The sequence below is a fragment of the Bombus fervidus genome, chromosome 6 (assembly GCF_041682495.2).
Source record: "Bombus fervidus isolate BK054 chromosome 6, iyBomFerv1, whole genome shotgun sequence".
In the NCBI taxonomy this organism is placed as follows: Eukaryota; Metazoa; Arthropoda; class Insecta; order Hymenoptera; family Apidae; genus Bombus; species Bombus fervidus.
This window is the reverse complement of record NC_091522.1, coordinates 13,511,980-13,539,440: the sequence shown is the minus strand read 5'-3', so window position 1 is coordinate 13,539,440 and position 27,461 is coordinate 13,511,980. Positions and strand designations below refer to the sequence as shown.

Sequence of the window (27,461 nt, the reverse complement as noted above, 5' to 3'; positions counted from 1 at the left end):
AGTTGCATGTATTTGAAAAGCGCATACAAGCGAACAGGGCCGAACGAATTTCGAGCGCGATGCAAGCCGAGCGAAATCCAATCGACACCGACAACGCCGAAGTCAAATATTTAAACGGAGATTCGCGTGGGTCGTGCTGCAACCTCCCAAAAAATGCCATTAATCCGTGTTTAACTTTGATTAATTCGCGGAACGGTCTATTTCACTTTTTCGATTCAACGCTGTGGACGCGTGCGACCAAGACTCGTCGTTGGCCGAAACGATTCAAACCGATGGAAACAAGAAAGGGGGAAAAAAAGCAATCGTTTACCACGAATTTGCTACGTTGCATAATTAAGCGATCTGCCGGCGGCAAAATATGAAACTCCCTGACAAACGATAACGGGCTTGGTCGGATCGTTACAGCCGCGCGTACGTTACGCGTAAGATACGATGATCGCGAATCCTTGGAAAGAACGCGAGAAAAGAAGGCAGCGAGCGATTAACCAGGTGAAATTCAAATTTTGTCGTGTTGCAGCCGTTAATAGTGATTTAAAGATGGCGTAACCAGAGGGTCGAGAGCCATTGGCTTCGCTTCGTGCTGCTACTCGGCCCTTGCCAAATATTTACGCCGACCCTAACACGCCCGACGTCGTGAACTAATACCTTACCCTGTAATTAGCACACGGCGTGCTTCGGAGACTGATAATTATGCACCAAGGCTGTGCAACGACGTCGTTCCTGTACACCGCCGGAACCCCCGAGTGTGTAACCGCCATTAGCAGTACATCAGAGTCGCTACAATAGCCCCGTTGCTCTGCAGTCCACTCTTTGCTACAGAAAGAAAACCAAGAGAGGGAAGAAAGGGAGAAAGAAAAGAAACGAAAAGAAAAGAAAACGCATTGCGACGCGCGGTACGCTACTTTTCCACGACGAGAATCTCGTCGACGCGTTCGATTCGATTCTCTCGCGACTAAAAGGATAGAGATACACCCATGCAACACGTCCGAAGAAAATGAAAAATACGTTTCTCGAAGGAGATACTCGAAGGTGCAATTTCGAACGATAACAAAGCTCCTCCGGAACGATCTTTCATGCGACTAACAGTTTCTTTTTTTTTTTTCTTTTTATTTATATGCACCGTTAAAGCTCACTGACGCGATTGCCCGCGTGTGTTCGATGCGAGCGATAAATCTCTTCGAAAATATTGCCGAACGTCAATCTCGCTTGCCAAAACTCGGTCGGAAAATAAAATACAGAAAGACGTGGGAAACGAAGGTAGGTACTAGACGAGTAAATCGTCTCTGTTAGGAAAACTGATTTAAAAAAAAGAAAGGCGAAAACACTAAAAAAGAAAAAATGTAAAATGGAAAAAAGCAAAGAACAAAATAAAAACGAAAAGCGGAGTAACAGAGTATATTGGAGAAGGGTTGTTTTAATTAGGAAAAAAGATCGGACGTACGTACATTTCTCCCTGTAATTTTTCGAAATTACGAACGCGTATAAAACAGATATTTCTTTTGGCAAACAAGAGCACGGAGAAGCTAGTTCGATTTTGATTCAAAAACTCGTGCTCCAGGCTTTTCCCTGGAACAATACGAAGTTCCTTCGATTCGGGAAACACGGGAACGGGAGAAGGAGGAAATTCGGGAACGATTTGGCACCGAGGCTGGCCTGGTTTCGTTCGACTTTCGATTATCCTTGTCGCCGATGGCAAAGCGTATCACGAAAGAAAGACAAAGGGGGTCGAACTTGCACTTTTTTTTTGCCACGTGTCCAAACGGATCACGAACCAATAAGTCAAGCGGACGAACTATAACGGTTTTCAGTTTGGGATGGCTACAAAGTGAAACTTATGTTCCAGCTTTGTCCGAAGATCGAACGACAATTCGAAACGGAGGAAAAAGGGTAACGAGAAAAAACGGTGAATTCTGTCGGCAAAGAAAATAGACGACGCTCGCATCTCGGACGCAATTTCTGAAATTGCCAATAAAACTGACGCTACGTCGACATCGTGCGCGATGTGTGTAGGAACAAACGCGGACTGGCCTGGATGCTCGTAACGACGGATCGTCGATGGAATAACTGATTGGCCCGCGATATCGTACTTCGTCCGAGTGGCGTCGACAGGGCTTGCTCGTTTAACGCCATAGGTGATGAAATACCCTGCGCGTTGCGAAACTTTTCTTCCAATCCCAAGGTATACGAAACCGTATCAATTGAATTTCCAACTAAATTTTCGCCGATGGCTAAATTTGATCGAGTGCTGGTCGAGACGAAAGCTCGGTACACACGTACAAATACGGAGTAGTAGATTCTTTTATCCTAATGAAATTCATAGAAATGGTATCGTACACAGCATTCGAATAGCTCGTTTCAACCACTAGTAATACCGGTTCCTGGTTAACCCAAATACGTTCGCCGTTTGACGAACAATAAACTGGCCGCGTTTATTGTCCAGGGTTTGTGATCAAATTCCGAACAGAGCACCGTAGCTTGAACGAAACGCGGCGGCAGATTTGCTGAAAATTATACGCCTGGTGAGGTCGAGAAATTTTTTTTTCAGCAAATTTTATTACGCCTGAAACGCGGTGTACTTTTTCAAAAAGGAACGATAAATCGGTGTTGGTGCGAAAAGTAATTTGAACATTTCAGCTACACGGGAAAATAGACACCGGCAAATGAAAACTACAAATACAAAATGAAAGTAAAAAAACGTGTACCAAGCGGAAACGCGGTTTTCTTTGAAATGCTTTTATACGGATGATAATTATGAATTGTATCCGCGCAGCACACCATGCACTGTCAATTTTCTGAACGCATGATACGTAATAAATCAAAACCATACCATCGGCCAGCCAATAACTTTCGAGTCCTTTGTTCTCGCAAATTAACCCATAAAATTCTGCCGTATTTCCTTCGAATTCGTCGATAATTATTTGGGAAAAACGTTCATTGAAGAAGAACTACGCGGAGGCTCGGTACAGTACCGTATTACATAATTAAATCGTACTTGTGAAGTTTCGTTTCAGGAATTTTTCTCTTTCGCGATCCAAACAAACCCGTTTCCGCGAGCGACAAGGAATGAAACGACGGAATTAATAATCCGACGATAGGGCGTATTAAACCGTCGCGCAAAACGTCATTCTACAAGCTATAAAAAAGACGCGATATTCGATCAGTCCAAGGTTTTCGATGCTGAATAGCCGAGTACTTCCGGCCGATCGTGAAACTCTCGATGCGTGACGCCGATCATCCAACAGTAATTAAGCGGCTAACGACATTCGTCAAATTCACCTCCTGCTACTTTCCAGCCATCAATTTTTATTAAAGCGACCGTATTTAAAATGCTCTTGCCTTTCCTTCCTATCGGTCGATCGATGAACCCTTTCAACGTCCACTCACCGTGCCCCAAAGGGCAAGCGTAAGGCTAGAGGAAATCGGAGGAAAACGAGTAAAAGAGGCTAGAAGACGGGGAATAAGAAGAAAAAAGCGAACAAGACACGTACGGTCAGCCACGAGGGAAAGAAAAGAAGATAACGAACAAACAAGGGAGAAAATGGCGAATAAGGAGAAGGTCGTAAGAGGCGCACGTGCCCAGACAGCGCAGCGCAGATGCGACGTTCTTAAAGCGTTAAGTACACGCCACTATTTTCCGTGGGATTAAAGTCGGAAACGAAGGAAAGCCGCGGAAGAAAAGAATGGAATTGGCGGAGTAACAGAGAGGCGTGAGAGAAGGGGGAGGAGAGAGAGAGAGAGAAGGAGAGAGACGGGACCTTGAAAAGAGAGATCGGTAGAATTTTACGGGAACAACGCGTGGCTAGGGTACACCCGATGTAGTCGGGAATCCCACCGAGAAGCTCTTGTTGCACGCTATATTTTTATTAGCACGTCCAGTACAGACCGAATGGACTTTGCCGCTAGCCCGAGTTGCTAATTTTCCAAATAACTGAGAACATAACTGGAAAGGGCTGGTTCAGAACTCCGGAGCAAATTTTAAATGCGGAGTAGACGGGAAGCGAGAAAATCCTGGTTACCTTTTAACTAGCAGCGCGCATTTCCTTCATAAAAAATACACACACGCTCGCGCATCGCGTTTTGATTTCGCCGGATTAAAATCGCGAACACTGCCGCTTAAATCCCGCGGGGTGATTAACCTTCTCGCAGCGGTTCAAGTATTCGCGGTATGTGAAAAAGACCACGGTGTTCTTTCAGAACGAGACGTCACATTACATTTTTTCTCGCGTGCGCGTCCCTATAAGGAATAACGCGAATTCGATAAACACGCTGTCGTGTTAATAAAGGGCCAATAAGTAACGAGCTTTTCTTTTTTTTCTTCTTCTTCTTCTTCTTTTTTTTTTTTTCCATACTCGTTTGAAATTTCCGAAGGAAAATTTGTTCTTCAAGATATCCTAACGTACGACGACGTTCACAAAGGCGAATATCACCGAGACGAAACGATCGAGAGCATTCGACAAAGGTCCGATCGATGCGCAAACTATTCGAATACGTAACGCGTAGATAGCCTGATGACAATTGGTATGGATGTGCATACCCTTCGAAAACTATGCTCCATTTCCAATTAAGGAGTCATTGTTCCCAACGGAACGTTCGTGGCCGTGATATTACAGTCGGTCGCCGATAGTTGCGTTTGCGGCTGCGTTTCTGAGGAGCAACATGCGTGGAGAACGATAGCAGTTCCTTCGCTTATCCCGCAGTCGTACAATTTGCATGATGAGACGGTAAAGCCGGATTGGGCCGGCTCGCCCTGAGAACGGACCCTTCTCCGCTCCCTTCTCTTCCCTTTCTCATCCTTTCCAACCCCGCCGGTCTAGTTCGCCGTCCGTTTTGTCTCTTTCATACTCTCTTTCGCCGTTTCGGAGCAGCCCTATCTCTCTTCTCTTCGCTCCGTAGCTTGCAGCCGTACATTCGTTATCTCTCTCTCAGCACATAGCTTTTCCATAATCTCTCTCAACTATTCTACCTCGCAGAAGAGATAGAGACAAATATATGTGCTCGCGGTACGACGAGAAAGTCGTAAAAGGGGGGATGGGATGGCGTGGAGCCACGGCAGAACGACAAAATTCTATCGACGCTTGATGCATCGCTGGCACCCATCTACGAGCGCGAGTACCGGCAACTGCTATATTGGAAATCGAGCAAAGGGAAGGTGGATTCGTTGACACGGTTCTAAGTCGATGCGAACGAACTTTATTCCACGATAATTACAGCACCGTCTTAATTATATCGTGCACTTCGATCGAGCACGTTCTTAAAATCAAAGAGCAAAACGCTTCTTAACTCTGGAACTAACACCGTGAAAAGGTCAATTTCCCGGCTTGTTTAAATATTAAAAATCAAAAAGAGCCGCACGACGGGTAATCTCTCCCTTTTCTTCCCTTTCTTTTTCTGTCCATGTCCCTTCCAGTAGTCGCTTTTTCCCAATCACGAAATGCCAGATGAACTTTAACCTTCGAAAATGTAGCGGCGGCCGCCGATGAGTCTCGCAAAAATACTAAAAAGAAAAAAAAAGAAAAAAAGAAGAAAGGAGGGAACAGCGGCGTAGAGAGGGTACAAATGGATCATTGCTTAACGCGATTTCGCGTGTAAAGGTCAGCCCATGAAAGAGTGAAAAGGAAGGCCGGACGTGAAATAATGCATGGGGCATCGACCATTGCTCAAAGGGAACAAATACCACACGTGGAATTGCAAAGAATCCAAGTAATCGTCGAATTCGAAAGAAAGTTGGGCCGGTCTAACGACTAATGCGAAGGCACGAGTAGTATCGGCGTGGAGAGAGCTCGCGTGTTGGATTAAATTAAGTGGATTAGTAAAACGGAAAGGGAGGCAGGCGAAAGTACGGGACGACAAATTCTATCGATTCCCCGACGTGCTACCAGCAGATATACATGCTCCATTCAGCATGGGGGAAGATATTGGAAATGGCAATCGAGCATCGTGGGACGAGGTATGAACCGCTACCACCACGCGACCACCTTTGTTCTACCACCGTATTACTCGCTGGTCCTGAGACTTCGAGTCATGCCGGAACAGACGGAGAACGATGACACCTGGAAATGCCACGGTCTGAGCGAGTTTTGTCCCGATCCTGCGTGCTTTTGTGTCTCCTTGGCATGCAGGTAGTCGGTTGACCGTCCCTTAGGGGAAGGGAACAGATGTGCGCCGGTCTGTTTCAATAATGGAAACTATTGGGGTTATTCGCCTCGACCATTTTAGTGTTTGGCACGAGTAACGACGAGGCAGGTGAAACGACAGGCTTGCTTCATATTTCACGGTTATGCCTACGACTGTTGCCCGTGCAAATAACGAGGAACCTTGGAAAATGGAATAACCGAGTGTAAAAATGTATCAAGGAGCGGAACAACGTTGTTTTCGAACACAACGTAATTATGAAATATCGTCGGATTACTCCTGATCGTTCGATCAAAAGACGTTAGCGTCACGAATTTGATTCTCTCGGGTCAGGTTTACCTACTTGTGGTATCTTAGACGTTGAAGTTGTTTTCTCGACGGATCGAGCACGGCTGATAAATTCTCAACAAGACGAAGTCGGACAACAGTCTTAGTCGTGTTATGCTCAACTCCGCTTAAGCCAAGATGGTCAAAGATAATCGCGCAACTTTCCTACTACCAAAACGCGAGAAAATTTCAAAATCATACGGAACTTTTTCAACTCGTGAAACGCGTTTTCCGCGTTTAACGAATCGACGACTGGATCGTCGATTTTACAATGTACACAGTGTACGTACGATTTGCGCGTCAAGGTTCGGGCAACGACGATAGAAAAGGGACGATGACCCGCAAAATTTCGGGATCGTCTTGGTCGATGGCATTATCATCGTTGCGCGTGCATAACTTTGTGCTCTCTTGACTGTGCCAGCAGCCGGCAAGGTATTGATCGGCTGAACCCACGAGGACCACATGGCGACTCCAAGTTCGTGCGACTTCGTGCGAAATCGGCACCCCTCGTGCCTAACATGGCGCCCGTAGGCGGTCACGTGGTCGCCACCCCCTCACTACCACGCCACTACCACTAAAACAGCGGGCGCACTCGACCACCACAAGGGATATATGCAGCTACCAATTCGTCTCTCTCGTTTTCTCGCTCTTTCTCCCCCTCTTTTTCTTCCGCACTTGCTGTCTCGCAAACCATGTCCTCTTCAGGGTGACTTAAATATTTGCACGGCCAGGTTCAATTAGATATTACACCGAAAGTTTGACCGCGCCGCGATAATGAGAAAGCCGTCCGTCCATTTGTTGCTAGCACCTAGCCGACACCGGAAAACTGATTTTTCCCCGCTTGAAAATTCAACCATTTCTGAACCACCGAATTTTATCATTTCTCATCCGTATTTCATGACAGCTCCAAGGCAAAAATACCGCTAGTCTTGTCATTCGAGTCACATGGCTCGTTTCTCTTCTGCAAAATGATCCGACAACTAAATAGATCCTCTACCGACTACGTTTTCGGCTCATTTTTCCTCGAAACCAGCGTTCGTTTCCTTTTTTCCCATGTATATACACTTCGCCGGCGTCTGTACCATTTTGAAGCAGCCCGTATAGTGGGTAATACTGGGAGAAAGAAGCGAGTCGACTTTTAGCCACTCCTTCAAAGTTTGGCTTAATTAATGAAACGAAAGGAGCAGTGAATTTTTAACTCGCGCAAGTTAAATCGTAAAACGGTGGAGCGCCGCGTAAGTTTCCCAGCATAAAATAATGTGCTTTTTGGATCGTCCCGCTGTATTCCAGTTGACGGGACAAGCCTGTAAGCGTTACATTAAATTTGTACCTTTGAGCGCGATCTAGTTTTCCTTGAAACGGAACGAGCTAAACTTGATATCTGCGAGGCTTTTGCATCAACATCCGCTTTCGTCTTTTTTCTACGTGCCAGGCTTTCCTAGCAACTGGCATTCTAGCGACTGCTGCAATCCTGCAGCGGTGCACACGGCCGGTCGATCGTACGTGTATCGGACATCTTAAGCCACGATATTAGGAGGATGCGGCGATGGAGAAAGAGAGAGCAAGGCGACAGAATCGAGGGAGAAATGCAGACACGAAAGCACGATGGGAGAAGAGGAGGGTGTCGGGGCGTTTCGGAGAGCCAACGGTGCCCGACTCCAAGTACCCTCCGGACACCCTCCATTTGTCCCTACTATTCCCACCCTTAGCCTTCCGCTATCTCACGACTGACGCATCGTCCTGCAGAACAGGAGGGAGACGAAGAAAGAGATAGAGAAAGAACGATCGATCTTTCAGGATGCCAGTCGTACCGACGACCGATTGAAAGGTTTCTGATTCCTGACTCGAGGCGAGAAATCCTGACTTGGAAAGAGGCGAACGGTCAACGAGCTACAAAGGTGGATATGAATGGGGCCGATTTTTAAATGCACCGGCTTGCCCCGCTCGTTATCGAATATCCCGTAATTCTCTCTGGAAATGTTCCGCTCTTTTACTCTCTCTCTCTCTCTCTCTCTCTCTCACTCGGTAAATCGCGCTACCCCTCTGTCGTCGTGTTGCCCCGACCGTATAAATTCGCACAACGAATCGCGGAAAACCTATAGTGAAACTGTAGTTTCACGCGTTATCGAGGTACGTGATACGACGATGGAAGAACCACCGTGTTACCGGAAGCAGCGCAAAAAGCACGAGACCGACTTTAGCCGCGCGAAAAGGGAAACCTCGGAAGTGTAAACTAAAACCGAAACAAGAGTCGAACGTTTCAGAAGTTAGTAGATAGAAAGCAAAGTGGATCGGAAAGGACGCTGGTTAACAAGAAAGCATCGAAGATACCGTTCGTGATTTCATCGAGCACTTTCGAGATAACGGAGGAGAAAATTAATAACACGAGGAATATACGTGTGTATCGAAATAATGTTTCAACCGACGGATCGTGTACACAACCGTACGATCGGACAAGATACGCGGCATGGTGACGCATCCTGCGGGATACTCGAGAGACCGATCGATCTCGCTGGACACGAGTCACCGGCTACGGCAATGACCACTGGCGAAGGCTTGGTAATATTTTCGTACCCTATTAACGAGATAACCCAATATTTTTAAAGCGATATTCGAGAGAAAATCTGCCAAGTTTGTACGGTCGGTGAAACAGTCACGACATAAAATACCAGGATATCGTACTTATCTTTATCGTGTTACAACGATTGCGGTAATTATCGTCGTAAATAACACGGAACGGTATCGTTCTGGAAAGTCTCTTAGATTTACGACAAACAGGGTCGTAATCCAAAAACGATTTTGGATCCTGTCGAAGTTAATTAACCTAATACGCGGTTGCGGTTTCCTATGAAATTTCCATGAAATTGGCCGAGAAAGACTACTACCATGGATCGCGCTCAAGCTTCCCGGGTTAATGGAAGAGTTTCATTAATAGTTGATAGGGAATCGTAATAGAAAAATGATTATCCGATAAATATGAATAGAATAGACACGTAACGTGTCAAGCGCGTGGTCAACGACGAGATCTGACATCGCGATAGGAAGTATACCACACGACTCGGAAAAGTTTTCTCCAAAAGCTCGTTGGAGCTTGTAAGTTTGGCTCTCGGTATCTTCCGTAAAAGCGCTTCTGTTCCCTAATTAACGCACGAAAGCACACGTCGAGGGGCAGATCGTCAGAACCAACTTTAAAGTCGTTCTGGGATCTTGTGTAATCTGTGCGAGGGAACATTTCCAGGTGAAACGACTTTTATGCTTTCCCGTGACTTTGAAGGAAAAAGTCGGAAGAAAATTCGCAAAAATTCGTTGGCGTTTATCGCGTTTATCAACGACATCGATACCGATTAGATTTCGAAAAAATGTATCCCGCTCGGATTCTTCCGACTAAAATATCTTATCGCGCGAACAAAATTTATCACGAAATTAGAGGCGCTCGGTGGAAACGATAATAATCGTAATTTCGCGTAAACTTTCTCGAGTCGCCGATGAAAAGCTTTTAAAGAACTTAACGATATACTTGCGAAGAAACTAAAAGGGGGCCGTCGACTCAAAAGGAGAAACGGGGAGAGAAGGCGTTGTAGAGTGAGGAGACGGAGGGCTGGAATCGAGTAGACAGAAGCTCCAAGTTTAGAAACGCAATAGAAAGAGAAACGAGGCGGGGGTGGAAGGAGGACGAGAGCCACTCGTATTGATCCAGCAGATACGCTCGATTAAACCGCAAATTGCAACGGATTGGCGTAAGTTACAACGTACTAAGACTACTAATACCGAGTACGGTGCTTTCACGATGTTGCCGGAAGCTGCTGATAGCGACGGCATCTGAAAATCAACTGACGTGTCTGCCTCGTTGCTGCGTATATGCAAGTTCCGTGTGTTCTACGAATACGCGTGTCCGCGGTTCGAACGAAACGGAGACGGGACGTTAACGCCAACTTCCAAACTATCGGATAAACTCGATGCAACCGAGCATCGGTTTACCCGTCACCGTCGTTTCATCGACCGCGATTTAAAGAATCGTATAATCCCGCTGTAAAACCAGCGAGCATCCAACCAAGAATTCAATTCGAAATTCGATTAAGGACGACCCGAACAAACCCGCGAAACTAAAGGAGCGTATCAGCCAGCCTGTATCTGGTGCACCGTGCACGAGCTGCACCGGTATACACGCGGAAAAGAACGGAGACGACCAACGTACGTTCAGCAATTATGTCACGGAAAAATCTCGAGCGAAAATCAACAATGGAGAAAAACCGATGTAATTGAGTTTATGAAACTTGTTCTCCGAACGACGAGATGTCACGTACGTATGTCCTCGCCTCGCCTTTTTTATCTTGGTATCCTATCTGTCTTCTTTCTCCCGCTGTTTAGCGGTTACCTCTCGCTTTAACCTTTCCAGTCTCCATCCCCTCGTTGGTATCGCGGCGTTAATTCGTCGTCGCGCTGAATTAATTACACGCCGTTTTAGATACCGAAGTCTGTCTATTTGGGAAATCGCTATTTACCTTGCCGCGCGCGATTCAAAAGCGAATTCGGCAATTAGTCAGAGGTGTATAACTAAATATTCAAGGAACTACCGGTGAAATAAATCGCACTAATTCGTGGCATGAACGACCGCCGAGTTAATGCCCCGTAAATTATCCTTCCAACGAGAAGAAATTTATAACGGCCTGTAATATTGAACGCGTCTCGTTCGAATAGCGGAATCCAAACGGTGTCGATCCAACTTTGTAAAAATCGATTCTTTCCTCAAGATCTCGCATACTCGCTGCTGTACAACTGGCAAGGATACGCTGCATCGATGATGCAATTCTCTCCATTGAATTTCTGTACCACGGATATTTTCCGCAGAAACAACTTCCCCTCTGCAAGAATCAACTTCATAAACAGTCGATAGAGAAGGGTTGTTTACACCGTAAACTACGCCTTTCATGCCAACCGTATTGCGCATAAGAAGGGAATACGTGCTACGTAAAATCCGCGTTTACACCGATATATCGAGTAAAGGGTGAACAATATTTGCGAGCAAGTAGTACATGAGTAGATATACAGCGATGTTAAAAATTCCTTGAAATTCGCGCACGTAGACGTAAGTACATCCGGGAAAGTTGTCTCGAATCGACGACGTTATTTTTATCTCGAGGTATGTCGTTCGATTTATTTGGAACGTGGTTAGGTTTGATTGGCGAGCGTGACACACGTCGGACAATTCGAGTTTCGCATTAAACTAGACGGTACTACTAATGGTCCTTTTCGTTTCACCCTGTTCGAGTAAGCTCCTCCCCTAGACTATGGGTTGCCACGCTGCTTTCGGACCCAAATTGATTGGACTGTGAATCGTCCGGTTTGAATTATTCATACTTTGTCCGCCGATAAACCAATTTCTGTAGCGACCGAATCGAGGAGGAAAAGATCGGCTCGCCACGCGACGCACGAACGACCAACATCGAGGAACAAAGAGCAGAATGGGAAGCCAACGATGGAAGCTCGATCGTCGAATGAAAAGTGGAGAAAGGAAGGATAGTGCGTCGAAAACCCGAGAAGCAGCAGGTCAGTTAACTTTATCGAAGAGATCATCGGACGACCTACAATGACGTTTAATTTTATCATTCGATCCAACGACACGGAAGGTACCTTCGAGAGGAAAAATATACAACATCGCGTTACTCCGCGGGTTTATCGAGCTTCGATGACTCAAAGCTGCGAAGAAAAAGAAGTTAACGGAGACTCGTTGGCCTCTTCCTTCTTCTCTCGTTTTCAAACGCGTCTCGTTATCGACTCTCTCGCCATTCCAGACGCGGTATTTTAATTTGTAGGTTAAGGACACGCGAACTATTAGGCACGAGTCGTCAACTGTGATAATCTAATTTGATCTAATTGATAGTCTCAACGACGCGATAAAGCCAATTCCGTCTGCGATAATAAAATGAAAAAGACACGTTTGAAAGCGTCGAGCAAAGAGAGAGAGAGAGAGTAAGAGGGGGATGATAGGATAGAAGAGAAGAACGAAGAGAAGAAGGAAATGATATTAACGCACCCAAAGTCCGCAATCGCTTCAAAGCCCGTGGTCGATGGCGAACGTTATGAGAGGAGTCAATACAACGAATTCGAATAACTTTCTCGAGCGGTGTGCGCCAGCAGCATCCCGATATTAAAGAATTGGCCAAGTTTCGAGTCGATAATAAAATCGCCAACTAATCGTCTATCCATCGATGGAAAGGGACGCATTACGCGGCGAATCGTCGCAAACGACGCGAGAGGAACTCCATCCAAGTTTCGCGAAGGCAATCGTATTTACGATGGTTCCTCATCCCCGAGCCAGGTCGAGTCAACACCCGCGATAAGAGGACACTTTTACTTGCTCTCCAACGAAGAAACCGCTCCCGGCAGCCGCTGCTTTTGACCTTTTGCTTTCCCGGATCGAGCATGGCAGGGGGGATCTTCTCGACAAAAGATTTATGAACCCCTCGGCAATGCCAGTATGCTACTTATTCTATCGTCGAGTACACACTCGACGTTCACAAAAAATGCGGGGGCGGTATGTACACGCGACCGATCCTCAAAGAGAAATCTTAAAAAGGACCGACCCCCGTTTCGTATCGAATCGATCATTTCCAGGCTCGCTAGCTCGTATACCTCGCCAATTGTTTGACATTAATACGCGCTCACCGGATTCGCCTTCGTTCGCTCGCGTTAACTCACCTCTGTCTATCTGCGCCGAGAATCATCGCTGTATCGCGATCAAACGTCCATCGTGTGTGTATCTCTCTCTCTTTCTCTCTCTCTCTCTCTCTCTCTCTCTGTCTCTCCGACTTTGTGAAACCGAAAGACGAAAGTTCCCTTTCGTTTCTTTGCGCGGCGTGTCGATCACCACCTACCTACTGACATTTCGAACCTACGGAAGTGGAATTACGTTCGACGGTTCTCGAACGCGTAGCCAATTGACACGATTCCCAGTAATTTTACCCGGTGGTTAGAACCGAGGTCGGGTTATACGTGCCAGGTCGCGAACACGGTATACTGAAACTAATCATAATGTATCCTCATCGGTTGGGGGCAGTGCTATGATTGGTCCGTTGCGGTATTCCTCGCTGCCAGATAAAGTTACCGTAATATGGATTAACTGCCCGGTATAGCTCGTATTCCGATTCGACGCTCGTATTCGCGACTGGGATGCAGTAATGAACTCGTAACCAGCGTTGCTATCAACCGCATCGAGATTCGCGGTGTCTTTTAATAACGTATTCGCGTGGAATAACATATCGCCGCGACGGATTGTTACGCGCCAATACAACACACGGATTTTAACTCTTGCGAGCATCCCTGTTGAAGCGGCTCGCGCCTTCGCCGAACGACAGACCGATATTTCATGGTCGCGTTATTCTTACCGAAGAGGGACGCGTGCAAGCGTGTACCGGCAGACGTCGCGTCGCGACGCGCGATTCGGATTTTTAAACGTCGTGTCTCCGACGGCGCCGCATGCGTTCCAGTATCCGACACTTGATTTATGACGTTTGTTTTTCAAGCGGGGCGCGGATGATCGTCAACGGCATTCGCGGTACGGGCTATTCGCGACGCGATTCGTTCCCTCGCGACCATTGAAATATCGTCGTTTGTCGTCGGGTTTTGCGTTCCGAGGTCAACGATCCGAAAGATGCAAGCTCGCTCGCACGCATCGTATTGAAAACGACAAGAGAAATTGGCGTTAGAACCGCGAGCCGAGACAAGCGCTAAAACGGGTTGCGGAGCTCCAACGACATAAATAGAACGTAGTCGGTAGATAATTGGATAACACGATGTTGCTCCTTATCTTCTGAAAGCCGACCGAGAAAAAATAAGCATTAGCGGTCCATGGAAACGCAATAAACAGCCGTGGAAAATGTTGCATCAGCGGAACCGGGTCCCTTCGGATACCCCCATAACGGCAATATGCATTTCCCGGTGATTACAATTTCGGTTCTGCGGCGTGGTTTTCCCTGTTGTAGAATTAGCAGAAATTCTGACTCAGTGAGCAAAACAGTGCTGTTGCCGCAATGCCAGTGGCGTATTAATAACACGTGCTTCGTGTAATTTCAATTCCCGCTGCACGTTTCGTCGCAGTGCGCTTCGATTCTCCCTGCTATTGGAAAATAATACACGAACTAAATTCATAACGGCCTAACGAGCTTGCGTTACGGCCTACCGGCGTCGCATCTTCCATCTCGAAAAATATACTTTCATTCAGAAACGAGAGCCATCGATCATCCGCGCTGAAACACGTCGCTAATCGATACGTTGCTTCGAAAATTTACTCGGCTCGCGATCGACAGAGCTACTTTTTTCAAAAGTTATTCGCTTCTCCTTTCAACGCTCGATGTTCGTATTATCCGTTTCTTCGACGATCATAGGCCAGTCATTTTTCACCTTTTAACGATACTCGCTCAACGAATGTACAGAGAATCAAATTCATCCGTTCGATAATGCTCGATAAACGGAATGCCGCGAGGCGCGCGCTACGAGACCAGTCAATGCCAGCAGTTCATCGGTGCAAAATGCAGAGAAGAGGGGAAAAAAGAACGCGTGTAGCGCGTTTGCACGGATGAGAGATCCAAGAGAAAGAAAGAGAGTGCACACAGCGAAATCGCATCTATCGGTCGACTATCTTTGGAGCACCGAAGATATGCACATGTCACGTGCTGTGTGTCAAGAGAATGTGAACTGGCGAGCGTAAAGACACGCGATGCAACGGTGCGCTTGCTTCGCGACCAATTTATTTCGTTCCTTCCCTCGCCGAAATATCGTCGAAGGAACGATGAATGCTGCATGTCGGTCGCGTACCGCGATTACGAAACACGCGCGGTGTGCCGTTAAGGTCGAGTACCTCGGATGTGGGACGCTCGGTACTCTTTCTTCTCGTTCCTCTAGTCTCGATGCTTCGCCCTTGACAACGAGTTGCTCGTCGTCGACACGGCGAAAATCTTTCCGTCGTTCGTTCCTTCGAATCAAAGATACCGATCGATCGATCACCGCACGCTCGTTACACCATCGTTACGACGCTTTAATCCCTCAAACTCTGGCACGAGTTTTCCTTCCCTCGCTTGGTCGAGCCGTTCGAAGGAAGGCAGGCGAACGAATAAAATTAATCGATCGAACATCACCGCCGTAGATCGTTAACGAACGCGAACGGTGCCGATAGCGGTCGCGGAACGTAGCCGTCGTGTTCTTCCAAGAAGCTCGGTTATATCGCGCACTTTAATCATTTAAACGGGACACCGTTGGTCGATACCTTTATATTCTTTCCAAGTATCCACCTAGAGGGTACGGTTATGTCACTGATTAGGGTTTACAGTCACCGGGTTGCACACACAACTCCCCTCGCTACGGGGTGGTACAATACCGAGTGGGGGAAGGTCCATGACCCTGCACCCGGTGCAACTTCCGTTCCGCATCGTTGTTCGGCTACTCGACGCGCACTACCCGAGCAAACGAGAATATAAAATTACCTTCTCGACCGTAAAATAACCAAGAGCGAGCAGCTTCCGCGAGTATTTTAATTCGCGTTCGAACGCAACCGGACGAACATTGTTTTCGTTAGCCAAGGATATAGCTCGGTTCGATCGATCAGCCGAGAGTAAAGATTTCTAAATATAGAATCGAACGGTGTACGAGAGGTCTAATTAAACCATTTTCCCCTATGCTTTGAGCGCACGTTTTCGATGACAATCGCGTAGCACGCCAGAAAGTAATCTCTATCGATTCGAGAACAACAATTATTTCGGTGTTTCGTCGTGTGACACCGTGCGTGATCGATACGCGGTTCGTTGTGACGTATTTAACCTTGGTTCGAGCAACTCGATTCGAACGGCACATGTTGTGTCAACACATCGCGACGCCATCGTCTTTCGAGCCGTCGGCGTTGGCCGGCGAACAAAAAACACCACCGGAAACGCAACACGGAGAATATGATACGTAATAAGGAGTAACGTAACAACACTCACCGAGTTGGACGTACATCTTCGGCCTGATGTTTTCCTGCCATGCAGCGAAGACGAGGGTGACGGTGGCGACAACGCACCAGCAGGATAACACGGGGTGCATCCTCGTTTCCAAGATGGTACGCCTCATCTTCTCTCGGGTGATTCGAACGACGCCGAAAACGTGCCAGGATTCGTAGTCTCCTCCGTGGATCACGCAAAGGAGAAAGAACCTCGTTAACTCACGAATACCGCACCAACCACCGGCACTCTTTACTCCCCGTTAAGCACAGGCTCCGACGTAACAGCGGAAGGAGAAAGGACGTGTTTCTATCACTCTCTTTTTCCTCCCTTTCTCTCCACTCACTGCAGCAAAACGTGCGAGGGTGCCGCAGTCACGTGCAGCGTGCTCCTCGTCGTTGTCGCAGTCGTTGTCCTCCAGCTCTGTTCACGCATGTTTCCTTGCGGACGGCCGTCTTCCTGATCGCGCACATTCACGAGATCGAACGCGGCGTGCCTGCACGCACCTCGACGACGAATCCGAAAATCGGCCGGCGATCGAAAAGGGACGAGGAGAGATTATGCGAGGGGAGAAAAGCGGACGAGCGACAGAGAAAAAGAAAGATACACAGAGTGAAAAAGATAGAGTGAGAGAGAAAGAGAGAGAGAGAGGGAGGGAGAGAGAGAGAGAGGGAAAGAGAGAAGACGCGTGCGTGTACGCGTGTAAACGAAAGAGACGCAGGCAACGACGAATCGGCGCACGAACGCGACGTAGATATAATACGCGATCGTATGCGTCTATCCCGATACACCGTGCGATCAGTGATGTTGAAACGCACCGCGAAACGATCCGAAACTCACGACGGTCGGCGTCACACTGACACCGCGCAACGCCACGACAGGTGACACGCGCCCCCCACTACACACGAAGCCCCTCTCGGGTAGAATCGGCCGGTTGTACGCGCAGCCGCGTCGATAGTGCTGCGCTCGTTCTCTCCTCTACTCCGGATCGCATGTGCGTGGCTACGCGCCGCTACCGCACGCACACGTACCTCTTACGCACGTGGTGGGTAGGAGAAAGAGCCGCCAGAGAGAATAGGGGGCAGTGGATGGAAAAAGGGGAAGGAAATCGAGGGGAGATAGAGGCATACAGGAGACACCGGGCAAGCGCCGATTTTCAACCCCACCACCCCCGCGACACGATCACGCCGTCGTTCTTGTCGACGTCCTCGTCGTCGTCGTCGTCGTCGTTGTCGTCGACGTCGTCGTCGTCGTCGTCGTCGTCGTCACCGCCGCCGCCGCCGCTGCCGCCGCCGCCGCCGCCGCCGCCGCCGCCGTAGTCGTCCTTGTTGGTATCTCGTCGACGCTACTACAGCGCCGCCAATCTGTAATGAGAAAAAGAAAAACTGGGGCTCGTTATTTGTTCGGAGATTCGACGATGCTGTGTCCAAAAAACGCCTCCGACGACCGATAAGCGCGACATGCATCGATTAAACGGAGAATGAGCGTTTAATGCTAATGTATTCCAAAGGTTCGTCTATCCGTCCCTCCGGCACACAGATTGTTTTCCTTTCTTCGCGATAACGTTATCGTTGGTTGCTGAACCTGCTATAATTATTTCAAAGCTCGGATGCTCGGAACTCGAGTAAATTTACTCTAATATACGATATACGCGGAAGCGGCCATTTAAATTATTACACCGTTACACGTTCTTTCTCGCCAGATTCCTCGGTATTATTTCTTGACCTGAATTTCAGCAGGAACGTTTGCGCCAGCACGAATTTTATCACGCTTTATTTGCTCGAGGGTGCTGAGAGGGCGTAATAAACGCGTGGCTAACGATCACCTCGTTACGTGGTCCGCGTACACCAAGTTTCGCGGATATTCGTGAAAAGATGGCCACCCGTCGCGTCGAGAAACATCAAAACGTCGTGTTTATTTAATAAAGGTTCTCATCGAAGATCCTACTATGTGCGGAGTGCGAATCATTTCCACCGGTGCCTTTCTTCTTGCCCTTCCCCCCGCCCCCTTTCCCTTTCATCCTCTCTTTCCACTTCCTTTCTTCCTTTATTTCTTTTCCCCCTTCCTCACTCCCTTCCTTCCTTCCTTCCTTTCTTTCTTTCTGTCTTTCTTCTCGTCTCTTTATTTCGTATTGTCTACGTACGTAGATATTCCGGCAAATTAAAATTATTTAACCCGAAAACTATAATACGCTTCTGTATAAAAGATATTTGAATAGCTTTGTTTCTCTGTCAAATAAATAACACAAACGAGATTAATTTCGTATAATTCTTAGATACAGGGATATTCACGGGAAATTATCAACGAACCAATAAACCGAACTTGATCGAACGATTGTTGCGCGTTTAAATAAAACTACGTAAAAGAGATTCGGCGATACCGTGACAACAATACTCAGGAAAATTCGCGTCGAGTTTTTCGTGGCGAGCATACCAGCGGCTCGATAACGACGTTACCCCCACATCGATGGACGTTCGGCAAATTTTCCGTATACGTAGTTATCTGTATGCGGCAGTCGTTGCAACGTCGACGACGTTGACGGTGTTCATTAATTTGCTGAATTAAAAGTAGCAGGGCGTACATCGAACCCCTAATTCCTACGTTCGTGATTGGTCGTATGTGTAGCAGGGAGTGCATCGTGGCCAGAGTTTGATGCGTTTGGCGAGACCATCCCTCTACACGTATGTATAGTACGTACGGTGGTTCGCTACGTGCGCGCCTTTAAACGTTATTCGGTTGGAACGGTCAGCGATGCGAGAGAATAATGGACAATGACCAATGAAATATTAATAAAAACAAAAAGGAGGGCGAAGCTTTTGCTGACAGCAGAATAACCGTAACGACTTCTCGTTATAGTCTCCGAGCATATTTTTCGAAAACAGATAATCTGGCTCTACGTCTAAAACTAGGAACATTGTTTGTATTTCGTTGCTTTTAGCTCGAACGTTTCGCAATTAATGCGATTTATCGCTGTGTGTCTCAATGAAAATACGATTATCGATAACGCAACGGAACTGCCACGATAGTTATTCGTTTGATAACGCGACAAATTGCCGCTCCGTAAACCAGCTGTAAAATATCCATCGATATCGAACAATCACATTCGATTCGTCGCCGAAAGAACAATCTCGCAGACAAGTTCGACAACGTGTCATTGAATTGTTTGTCCGCCAACTAGAAAACACAAAGCCCACTTTACATGCCAAGTCGAAGGAGCTTTCATCCTTTCCGATTCTTACTTAAAAGCCATACGCTGTGTATAGACACGATCAAAGGCAACAGAAGGAGGACCCGTTTCCCGAAGAGGTACGAAAGGGTGAGCGTAAAGATCTCGTGCGGAGGGACGGAAGAGTCGAAGGGTGCGAAAGGCACTCGCAAAATCGTCCCCCGAGATCGACTTTGTCCAAGTCCACTATCTTTTGCTTAATGTTACACAGTTCACGTTTTCTAGGTGGAAAACGTCGGTAGCAATGCTCGTCGCACGGATGCTGAAACACAAGGGAGGAAATGGATCGATATTCGGCCAACCGAAGATGTACAATCTCTGTGGTAGGAGATGCGTCAACTATGAAGAAAATATTATTTTCGCTGCAGAAATTCTTTATCGAATACAAATTTTCGCAAGCCCCGACTTCTCCACGATGATACGTCCACTCTGTTAAAAAACGGACGTACGCTACATTCCGATTACGACGCGATCGTTGCTACTAACGATAAGAAACAACGGAGCTTTGCTCGGACCGATTTTTCAGCGGAGTAAGTTCCCTCATCGCGCGCATTTCCATTTACTATCGGACAAGCAGGGGTTAAGCGCGTTTCACCGGTGGCACAGGGAATGTAGGTTAAAAAAATAAAAACCCATAAAACTGTCCCGCGGGAGTGCTTGCCAACGATTCGATTTTTGGCGGGGCGACCAGCGACGAGAGGAGAGCGGAAGAAAGAGTAGCAGCAGTCTGTCCGTGTTCCCAGAAAAAGAAAGGCTATCGAGAGGAGAAGAGGACGAAAAGGGATCGATAGCCGTACAACGGGGAAAATCCCGATGGAAAACGCGTGGAAAACGCGGATACGTTGCTCTGGCACTCGTCACGAAGAGTGAGAGAGAAAGAGTGAGAAAGAATGAAGAGAGAGAAAGAGAGAGAGAGGCAGAGGGCAAAAGTCGCGGCAGCAGCCAGTCGAGCGATCGAAGGGCGTGGAACAAAACCCAATTAAGTCCGTCGAAGTCCAACTTCCGTCAGGCCGTTACATGGAAAACATTTTCTGGGTGAAACTGGTTAGGCCATTTAAGCTGAGTTCGCGTATAGCACGGAACTGCTACCGTTTCTGAATGCTTGCTTAAAAAAAGAACAAAATGAGCACGGAAAACAAAAATTTGCTCGCGGGTTAGGCTCGTTCGAATTTAGTTCCCATACGTCGGAGAAATCGCGAATTCACCGCGAAAAGTAGGTCGAGAAGACAAAAAATGTATTCTTTCGATCGGAACACCGATATAAAAGTTTACCGGTATTAAATCGGTATTAAAGTCGAGACTTTTCTTCGTACGAATTATCGGAATCACTCTTCGATATAATAATATTTCAATTATCGACCATTATTCAAAAATACCCGATGATGTTATGAGAACTTACGGGGTTCGTATTAATTCGCTTGTGAAACGAATTAAGCGTTCGACGTTCGCGTTTGAAATTTAACGAAATCTATTTAAACGATAGAAAATATAGGAGTGCCGTTAAAGAACATAAATTACGTAAAGTTTGCACGATGTTGTTTAAAACCGGTGGCCGAGAGTAACAGAAATTGCGTATAAAACTGAAATCCTTTAAGCTAAGACGTATCGGTGACCTATAGGATAGGTGCTGCCCGTGCCATATATACGCTCGTTACAGATACCTGCAAGCGGTCGTGTTCGACCGCACAAACGCAAAAGTAATCTCCCATGTCACCTGCCGCTCTTCGGCAAAATACTTGATGAATCTCCGCGACGCGGAGGCGTTTTTATCGACGTTATCCTCGGGGGATCCGAGTTAGGTATTCCTCTCGCGGCTCTTTTTCAGGCCTGTCCCTCGTCAGTCTGCTTCAAGGATTCGACCTTCGATTAAAAGGTTTCGATTCAAAGTGCTCCACCACCAGACTGGAATTGATATCACACCGTGGAATCGATACCGCGGCGAGACAAGAAATTGAAGACTATAACGAACCATGGGAAATCCGCTGCCTGTCTTTGCTCGACAACGAAAGTTAAGAAGCCAACTGTCGTAAACTTCTGTAATATCGTACTTGCAGCGGTCGTTCCATTTACCTCTAGCGATATTTTCGTTTGTAATTTTTAACAGAGGATAAACTAGATGCGCCTCTCGATCGCGAGTCTCGCGACGCAAAGTCTTTTCGAGACTTTCGAGGAGAAGTGAAAACTGGTAGTCCGCGTGAACTGGGCGCAACTTCGATTTAAAAACTCAAACAACTTTGACCTAGAACGGAACTGCCTCGTTACCAAGCGATTAATTCAGAACGACTTAATTAGTGTATCTTCGCGTCGAGCGCTTGCCGACACATTCGTGCATGCTGATTAGGTGGAAGCAGAGAACTTTGTGAAAAAAGTTTTTTAATCTATTACAAGCCGACACGAAAGGATCTTCTCCTTCTTCGTTGCTGTATTTCAATCTGTTTCTGTCGTGACTGGAAAAGCGTTTCGCGATCGGCCGCGTATCACCTTTTCTGTTGCGTCGATTCGATAAATCTCCATTATGATACTACGTCAGAAGCTGAAATCGCAAAGCGACAAGAATGCACCTAAAACGTGAGCTCAATGAGAGTTATACGCCATGTAATATATGTATACACGCGATTGCAGAGATCGACCTCGGAATAGTTGCTCTTCTGAGATTAGCGCGCTCGCTAATTAGCACGGGTATTACAGATTCGTGGAACTCGAATTGATCAGGTTCGTTTTATCGACGTCGTCCCGTAAACACGTCAACGAGGCTAGTTCCGCTAAATTGGATCCTGTCCTGCTTAAATTCGCTCGATTCGCGCTACCCTTCTCGGATAAAGAAAAATAAACGAGGTAATAATCAAGCCGTGCGCTGCCCGTATATTCTTCCCTCGACTCTACCCGCTACTGTCCTTATTTTAACCGTCGAATAATTAATTCGCCTTTTTTGTTGGCCCCTCATCCTCGTAATGCCTAAATTCTTTATTAACAGCGTAAAAGCCAAAAATGAAGATAGATCATGGTAAAATGTAACATTTTTTCTCCACTCCAACTCGCTGCAACATGAACTATAAAGCGTTGTCGTTGCATAAAATATAAACTTCGACATAGAGATAAAAATAAAATACGTTTTACAGGTATGAATCGAGGAAGAAGATCGGTCGAGTCGTTGCACGATGTTCGAGAGATTTTTATCGGCGTGTTCTATAGCAAGAGAGAAAGCAATTTATAGCTTGATTAGCGAGTTCGAGCCAAGTATCTAACTTATCTTGTGGAGCGTGCAACGAAACTCTTCGAGGAGATGTGAAACACGGTAATGAGCCAGACCGCGCGAAATCCATAAAACAGTTCTGGTACGACGAAGAAAGGAAAAGCTTTTGCAAGTGATAGCGTATGAATGACTCGAATTCGTGCACGAGTTATGCTTGTACAAAGTTCGCGCCAACTTTTATGTTTGCGCGTGTCGTGACGTACAAGCACGATGTACAGCGAAAGAAAGAAAAGGAGAGAACAGAGGGAGAAGAAGGGTGAAAAGGACGAGCATGATTTGTGAGACAGGACAATTTCCGCTCGCGGAAACGTGTAACGCACGAGGAACTTCTCTAAGAGTTTCAAGAGAGATGGAGAGATAGACAGCGGAGAAAAGATCGACGAAAGACTAGAAGAGAGAAGTTGCAGAGACGCGATCGACGAGACGAAGGATGAGGACGAGGGCGAAAACGAAGAAGAAGAAGAAGAAGAAGAAGAAGGAGAAGAAGAAAAGAAAGGGGAAGAAAAACAGGCTGGGCCTCACAACGTTCTCTTCGAGATGGGAAAAAGCGCGCGCCTTAAAATTCCGAGAAATGGGTTAAGGAAACTCCTCGAATTCGCGGAATATAAATCATTTCCGATGGCAGTAATTCGATTCTCGCGCATCTTCGAATCCCTCACTGATGCTTCTCCTTTTTGTCCTATTGCTCGGGAATCCGGCGGAATTACGAGTTGCCCTAAACCCCGGCCAGAAGCAGATTCCAGTGATTTATAAAAATTTCATGAAAATCGTTACGACCTATTTCCACTATTTGAAATATTCAAGAAAATCGTTCCATGTTCGCCGATTCGGCGAGGTAATTACGCGGCGGGGGAAAAAATTCTCCCAACCGCGATAAATGTGACGATAAATGGACACCCGCAAGATCGCTAAATATCGGACGTCGTTATGACGTTACGACGGTTTTATTTAAAATTATATTTACGGACACCTGGTAACCGAGGATTTTGAGAGCGAACGTCAAAATCGAGATTTGACGAACTCTGAACTCTGAATATCGATTTGTCCCAGTGACTTCCAAATGTCTTCGGAACGATGGTAGAAGTGAAAGGAATTGGAAAAGAGCAAGAGAAGCGGAATGGAAGAGCGGGGGGAACAGAGGGCAAATGGAGAAGGGAGAGACTGTCGGAAATTTCAATTTGCCGAGGGTGACAGAACGGCTCGCGACGGCATTGCACGATGGCATGCGGAATTCGTAACCGCACTTTTCACTCTACGTGTTCGGGGAAAAAATCGTAACCACCGCGTGGTACGGTACAAGATACGACTATCCACGGTGTTGGATGCGCACACATACATCTCCGTGAACCAAGTATCGGTTGACTTCCGTTACGCCGAGTCCAAACTTCGTTACATCGTTTCCGAGTTCCAACGGTGCTCCTGGATTTCTACTCGATTTCTCTCCGTCTCTCTCCCTCTCTCACGCTGTTCACCCTCGTCTTCGCATTCCCCTTTCACGCGATCGACTTTCCATTCGCCAAGAGAAAGAATGTTTCCTCCGCGACGCCGTTTCGCCGTACGGGGTTACGCCAAAGGGCGGGGGAGAGAGAGGGTGTAGAGGAGGAATTGAATTTTACCTCGATACGATGGAATGATGATTTGCGCGTGCAAATCCGTTTACGACGATTACAATGGCCCCTGGTAACAGATACGCGAGAACAAAAGGTAACTCGTATAAAAACAAAACTCGGTACAGTCTACAATCCGAACGATGGATGGTAGATCCAACGGCCAAGTTAAAAATCATGCTCGTTTTCTTGCTCGGAAAAATTCCCTCCGATACAATCGCGGCTATCGTTAGTTCTTTGATTTCAAACGATACAACGATCCTGCAGATCGTATCGTATATTTTACACTTTATCCGAATAACGAAGGATTTTTTTCTTTTTTTTTCTTTTCTTTTTTTCTTTTTTTTTTTTTTTTTTTGTTTCAGAAAATTCCAGATCGGATCAAATGAGTATTCATCAGTGTGTATCGCATTTATTAATTTGCCGAATGTTACTTAAACGTAGCTGGATCGAAATGCTCGTACGGATCGTTAAAAGATACATCGGAACCGAGGAAATGGTTACTTCCCGAAGAAGCTTTTTCGACTTTACGACCGTTGAAAGATCGCAACTATGCGATGCAGGGTGAATTAAGGCAGAATAAATCTTGCGACGTGAATAGGAAAATGAAAATTAACGGGCGTGAACGTTAGATACATGTCGAGATGGATATGAAAGTTAACAGACATCGCGAGGCGATTAGTCTGCCAGTCGTCGCGTCACCTTGGTCTATAAAAGAACGAAGAAGGGTCCTTGGAAAAAGTCTGACGGGCCCTGTGTGTCGGTTACCACGCGAACGAAACACTCAAACTCTTCACTTCCGGTAACCTCGTGATAAAAATACACTTTTCTATCGGCAAAGAAGGGAAGCCGTAATTTGCACTTGTAAACAAGCGTAGCTATATCGTTCGCAGCTTGCACGAGTTAAAAGCTTTACGATTCACGCGAATTCCACTAAAATGCATATAATCTATGATCGGTAAACGGAAAGAAACTTTTTTCTTTGCGGTAGAAGCACGCTTTTATTGGTATTCTTTGGAAAGTCTAAGTCTTTTAATAGACCCACCATCTCGGTATTTCACTCGTTTACGAGCTAAGGGAAACTTGCCAGTCGTATTTGCGCAAAGGAAAAGATTTAAGAAAAATTTGCTTTTACCCTGATCGTATTTGACGCGAAAGCTGGGAAGGACCGTCTTCGGAAAAGTTGAAGAAACATCCGCGAAGCTATCTTTTATTTTTAAGGGAGATCACAGCTCCTAATAAACAGCGAAGGTTTCTCCGGATCTCCGCCCGTGAATCGAAACTTCCTGCCAACAGCAGACATTTTTTCGTGTTCTATGTCGGTAACAGCCGACACAAAAAAAAAGAAGGAAAGTTTTCGTCTTGGATCAGTTCAAGGATAAAAATAGAATCCCGAACGAGCCACGTTGTGGACGAGAAACTTGTAAGAGGGCCGTGTAAAAGCGTTACGCATCAATTTTTATGAAACTTGACGCGTAGATGAAACAGTAAAATATTTTCTACGCGCGTTGTTAATAATTGACAAATATTGGAACAGGCTTCGCAACTTTGTCCGCTATCGTTATCTTGAAACGCGAGTTCGATAAGCTTAACCGTGCGAAAGAAAATGAATTAGGTAAAATCGGACGAACAAACCGCGCTCCGTTTTAATAGAAAAATCTGCCGTTAACGGCTCGACCATCGAAAAACGTTCATCGCGAATCGATGCCCTCGACGAACGTTTCGATAAATGCGTGCGAACGGAACGTCGTTTCCCGTCGAATTACGCGTGTAACCTATATATGGGAACGTGTATCGCGAATTCGCGGATGCAGGAAGATTTATATCGGTCTATCTGCAGGTAATAAAAGCACGGACCGAGTATCAAACTTCGATTGGACCGATCAAGTAGGCGGCAGAGGGGAACGGACGCAGACACAGGGTCTAGGGAGTGGTGGATCATCGTCAATGACAAATTGACAGGGTCGAAAATCGACGTACACGTTAGATGTTGCGTATAGACGCAGCTCAAATGTATCGTCAAGACCTGATTTCACGATACGGAATCAAAAATTTGAAGGCAAAAATCTATGACGCGAAACGCTGGAATAAATGCAAATGTCTCATCGACTTTCCTCCGTCTCTTTTTCTCTCTATATGCAGCTATTTGCTAGCAAACAGCCAACAAAGAGGGAGAGAATGCAAACATTTTTTAATATCACCGCGGGATAAAGTTGACTACGAACATGGAAACATGTTTGGCAAACATTTGAGGAACGCAAACGTACCGTAACGAGAAACGTGACAAACCATTACGAACAACTATACCTTAAATTGGCAACGAGACAAAGAAACGTTGAAAATTTTGGTGAAAAGAAACGAAGGTAGGGAAATTAAAGTAGAAAATAGTTTTTATCGCTGTCGAGAAGTCGCATAGACGATTTCCCGATTGCGCCCAGAATATTTTATCTTTTTCGCTATTTATACAAAATTCCATATAAAAAAAAAAAACGGCATCGAAGAGAAAAAGGGACAAAATTAGTCCAAAACTTTCTTAAACGTATAGAAAATCAAACCGAGGCACCACCCTCGTCTCTATGCTCTCTCTCTCTCTCCTTTTTTCTCATTTCCTCCCCTCCTTCGTCGTCTCTGTTGCTCGCATTCGCTATGTTTCCACAACTATTTACGAACCTTCGAAGCACTTCGCTCGAATTAACTGGAAACACGCCTCGAGTGCTGCGAGAAAAAGTTGCGAAGAAAATCCCGATGCATCCGCAACACGTTAGACTGTAAAGTGGCATACTTTACAGACATAGCACGAGGAAAGTAGCTCTTTCTTCTCGCGCCAAACAAATTTTTATGAAACTCCAAGAGAGATTTTCCAGGCCGAAAACGGTTGAAAGGAGCGCCGTTAATACAGTCTACAACCACGAGAGCGAATACGAAAACGAAACTACGCGCGGCTA

The 27,461-nt window shown here is 46.4% G+C and overlaps 1 protein-coding gene across 2 annotated transcripts in view; it reads right to left on the bottom strand.

Annotated features, from left to right (window-relative positions):
• The window catches only part of Sema1a (semaphorin 1a), a 141,496-nt gene that overhangs the window by 98,857 nt on the left and 15,178 nt on the right, over positions 1-27,461 (bottom strand). For both annotated transcript variants that reach the window (XM_072006191.1, XM_072006190.1), the window contains exon 2: positions 16,434-17,794. In XM_072006191.1, the coding sequence (XP_071862292.1) occupies positions 16,434-16,560 (127 nt within the window). In that variant the 5' untranslated portion in view covers positions 16,561-17,794. The remainder of the gene's footprint in view (positions 1-16,433; positions 17,795-27,461) is intronic.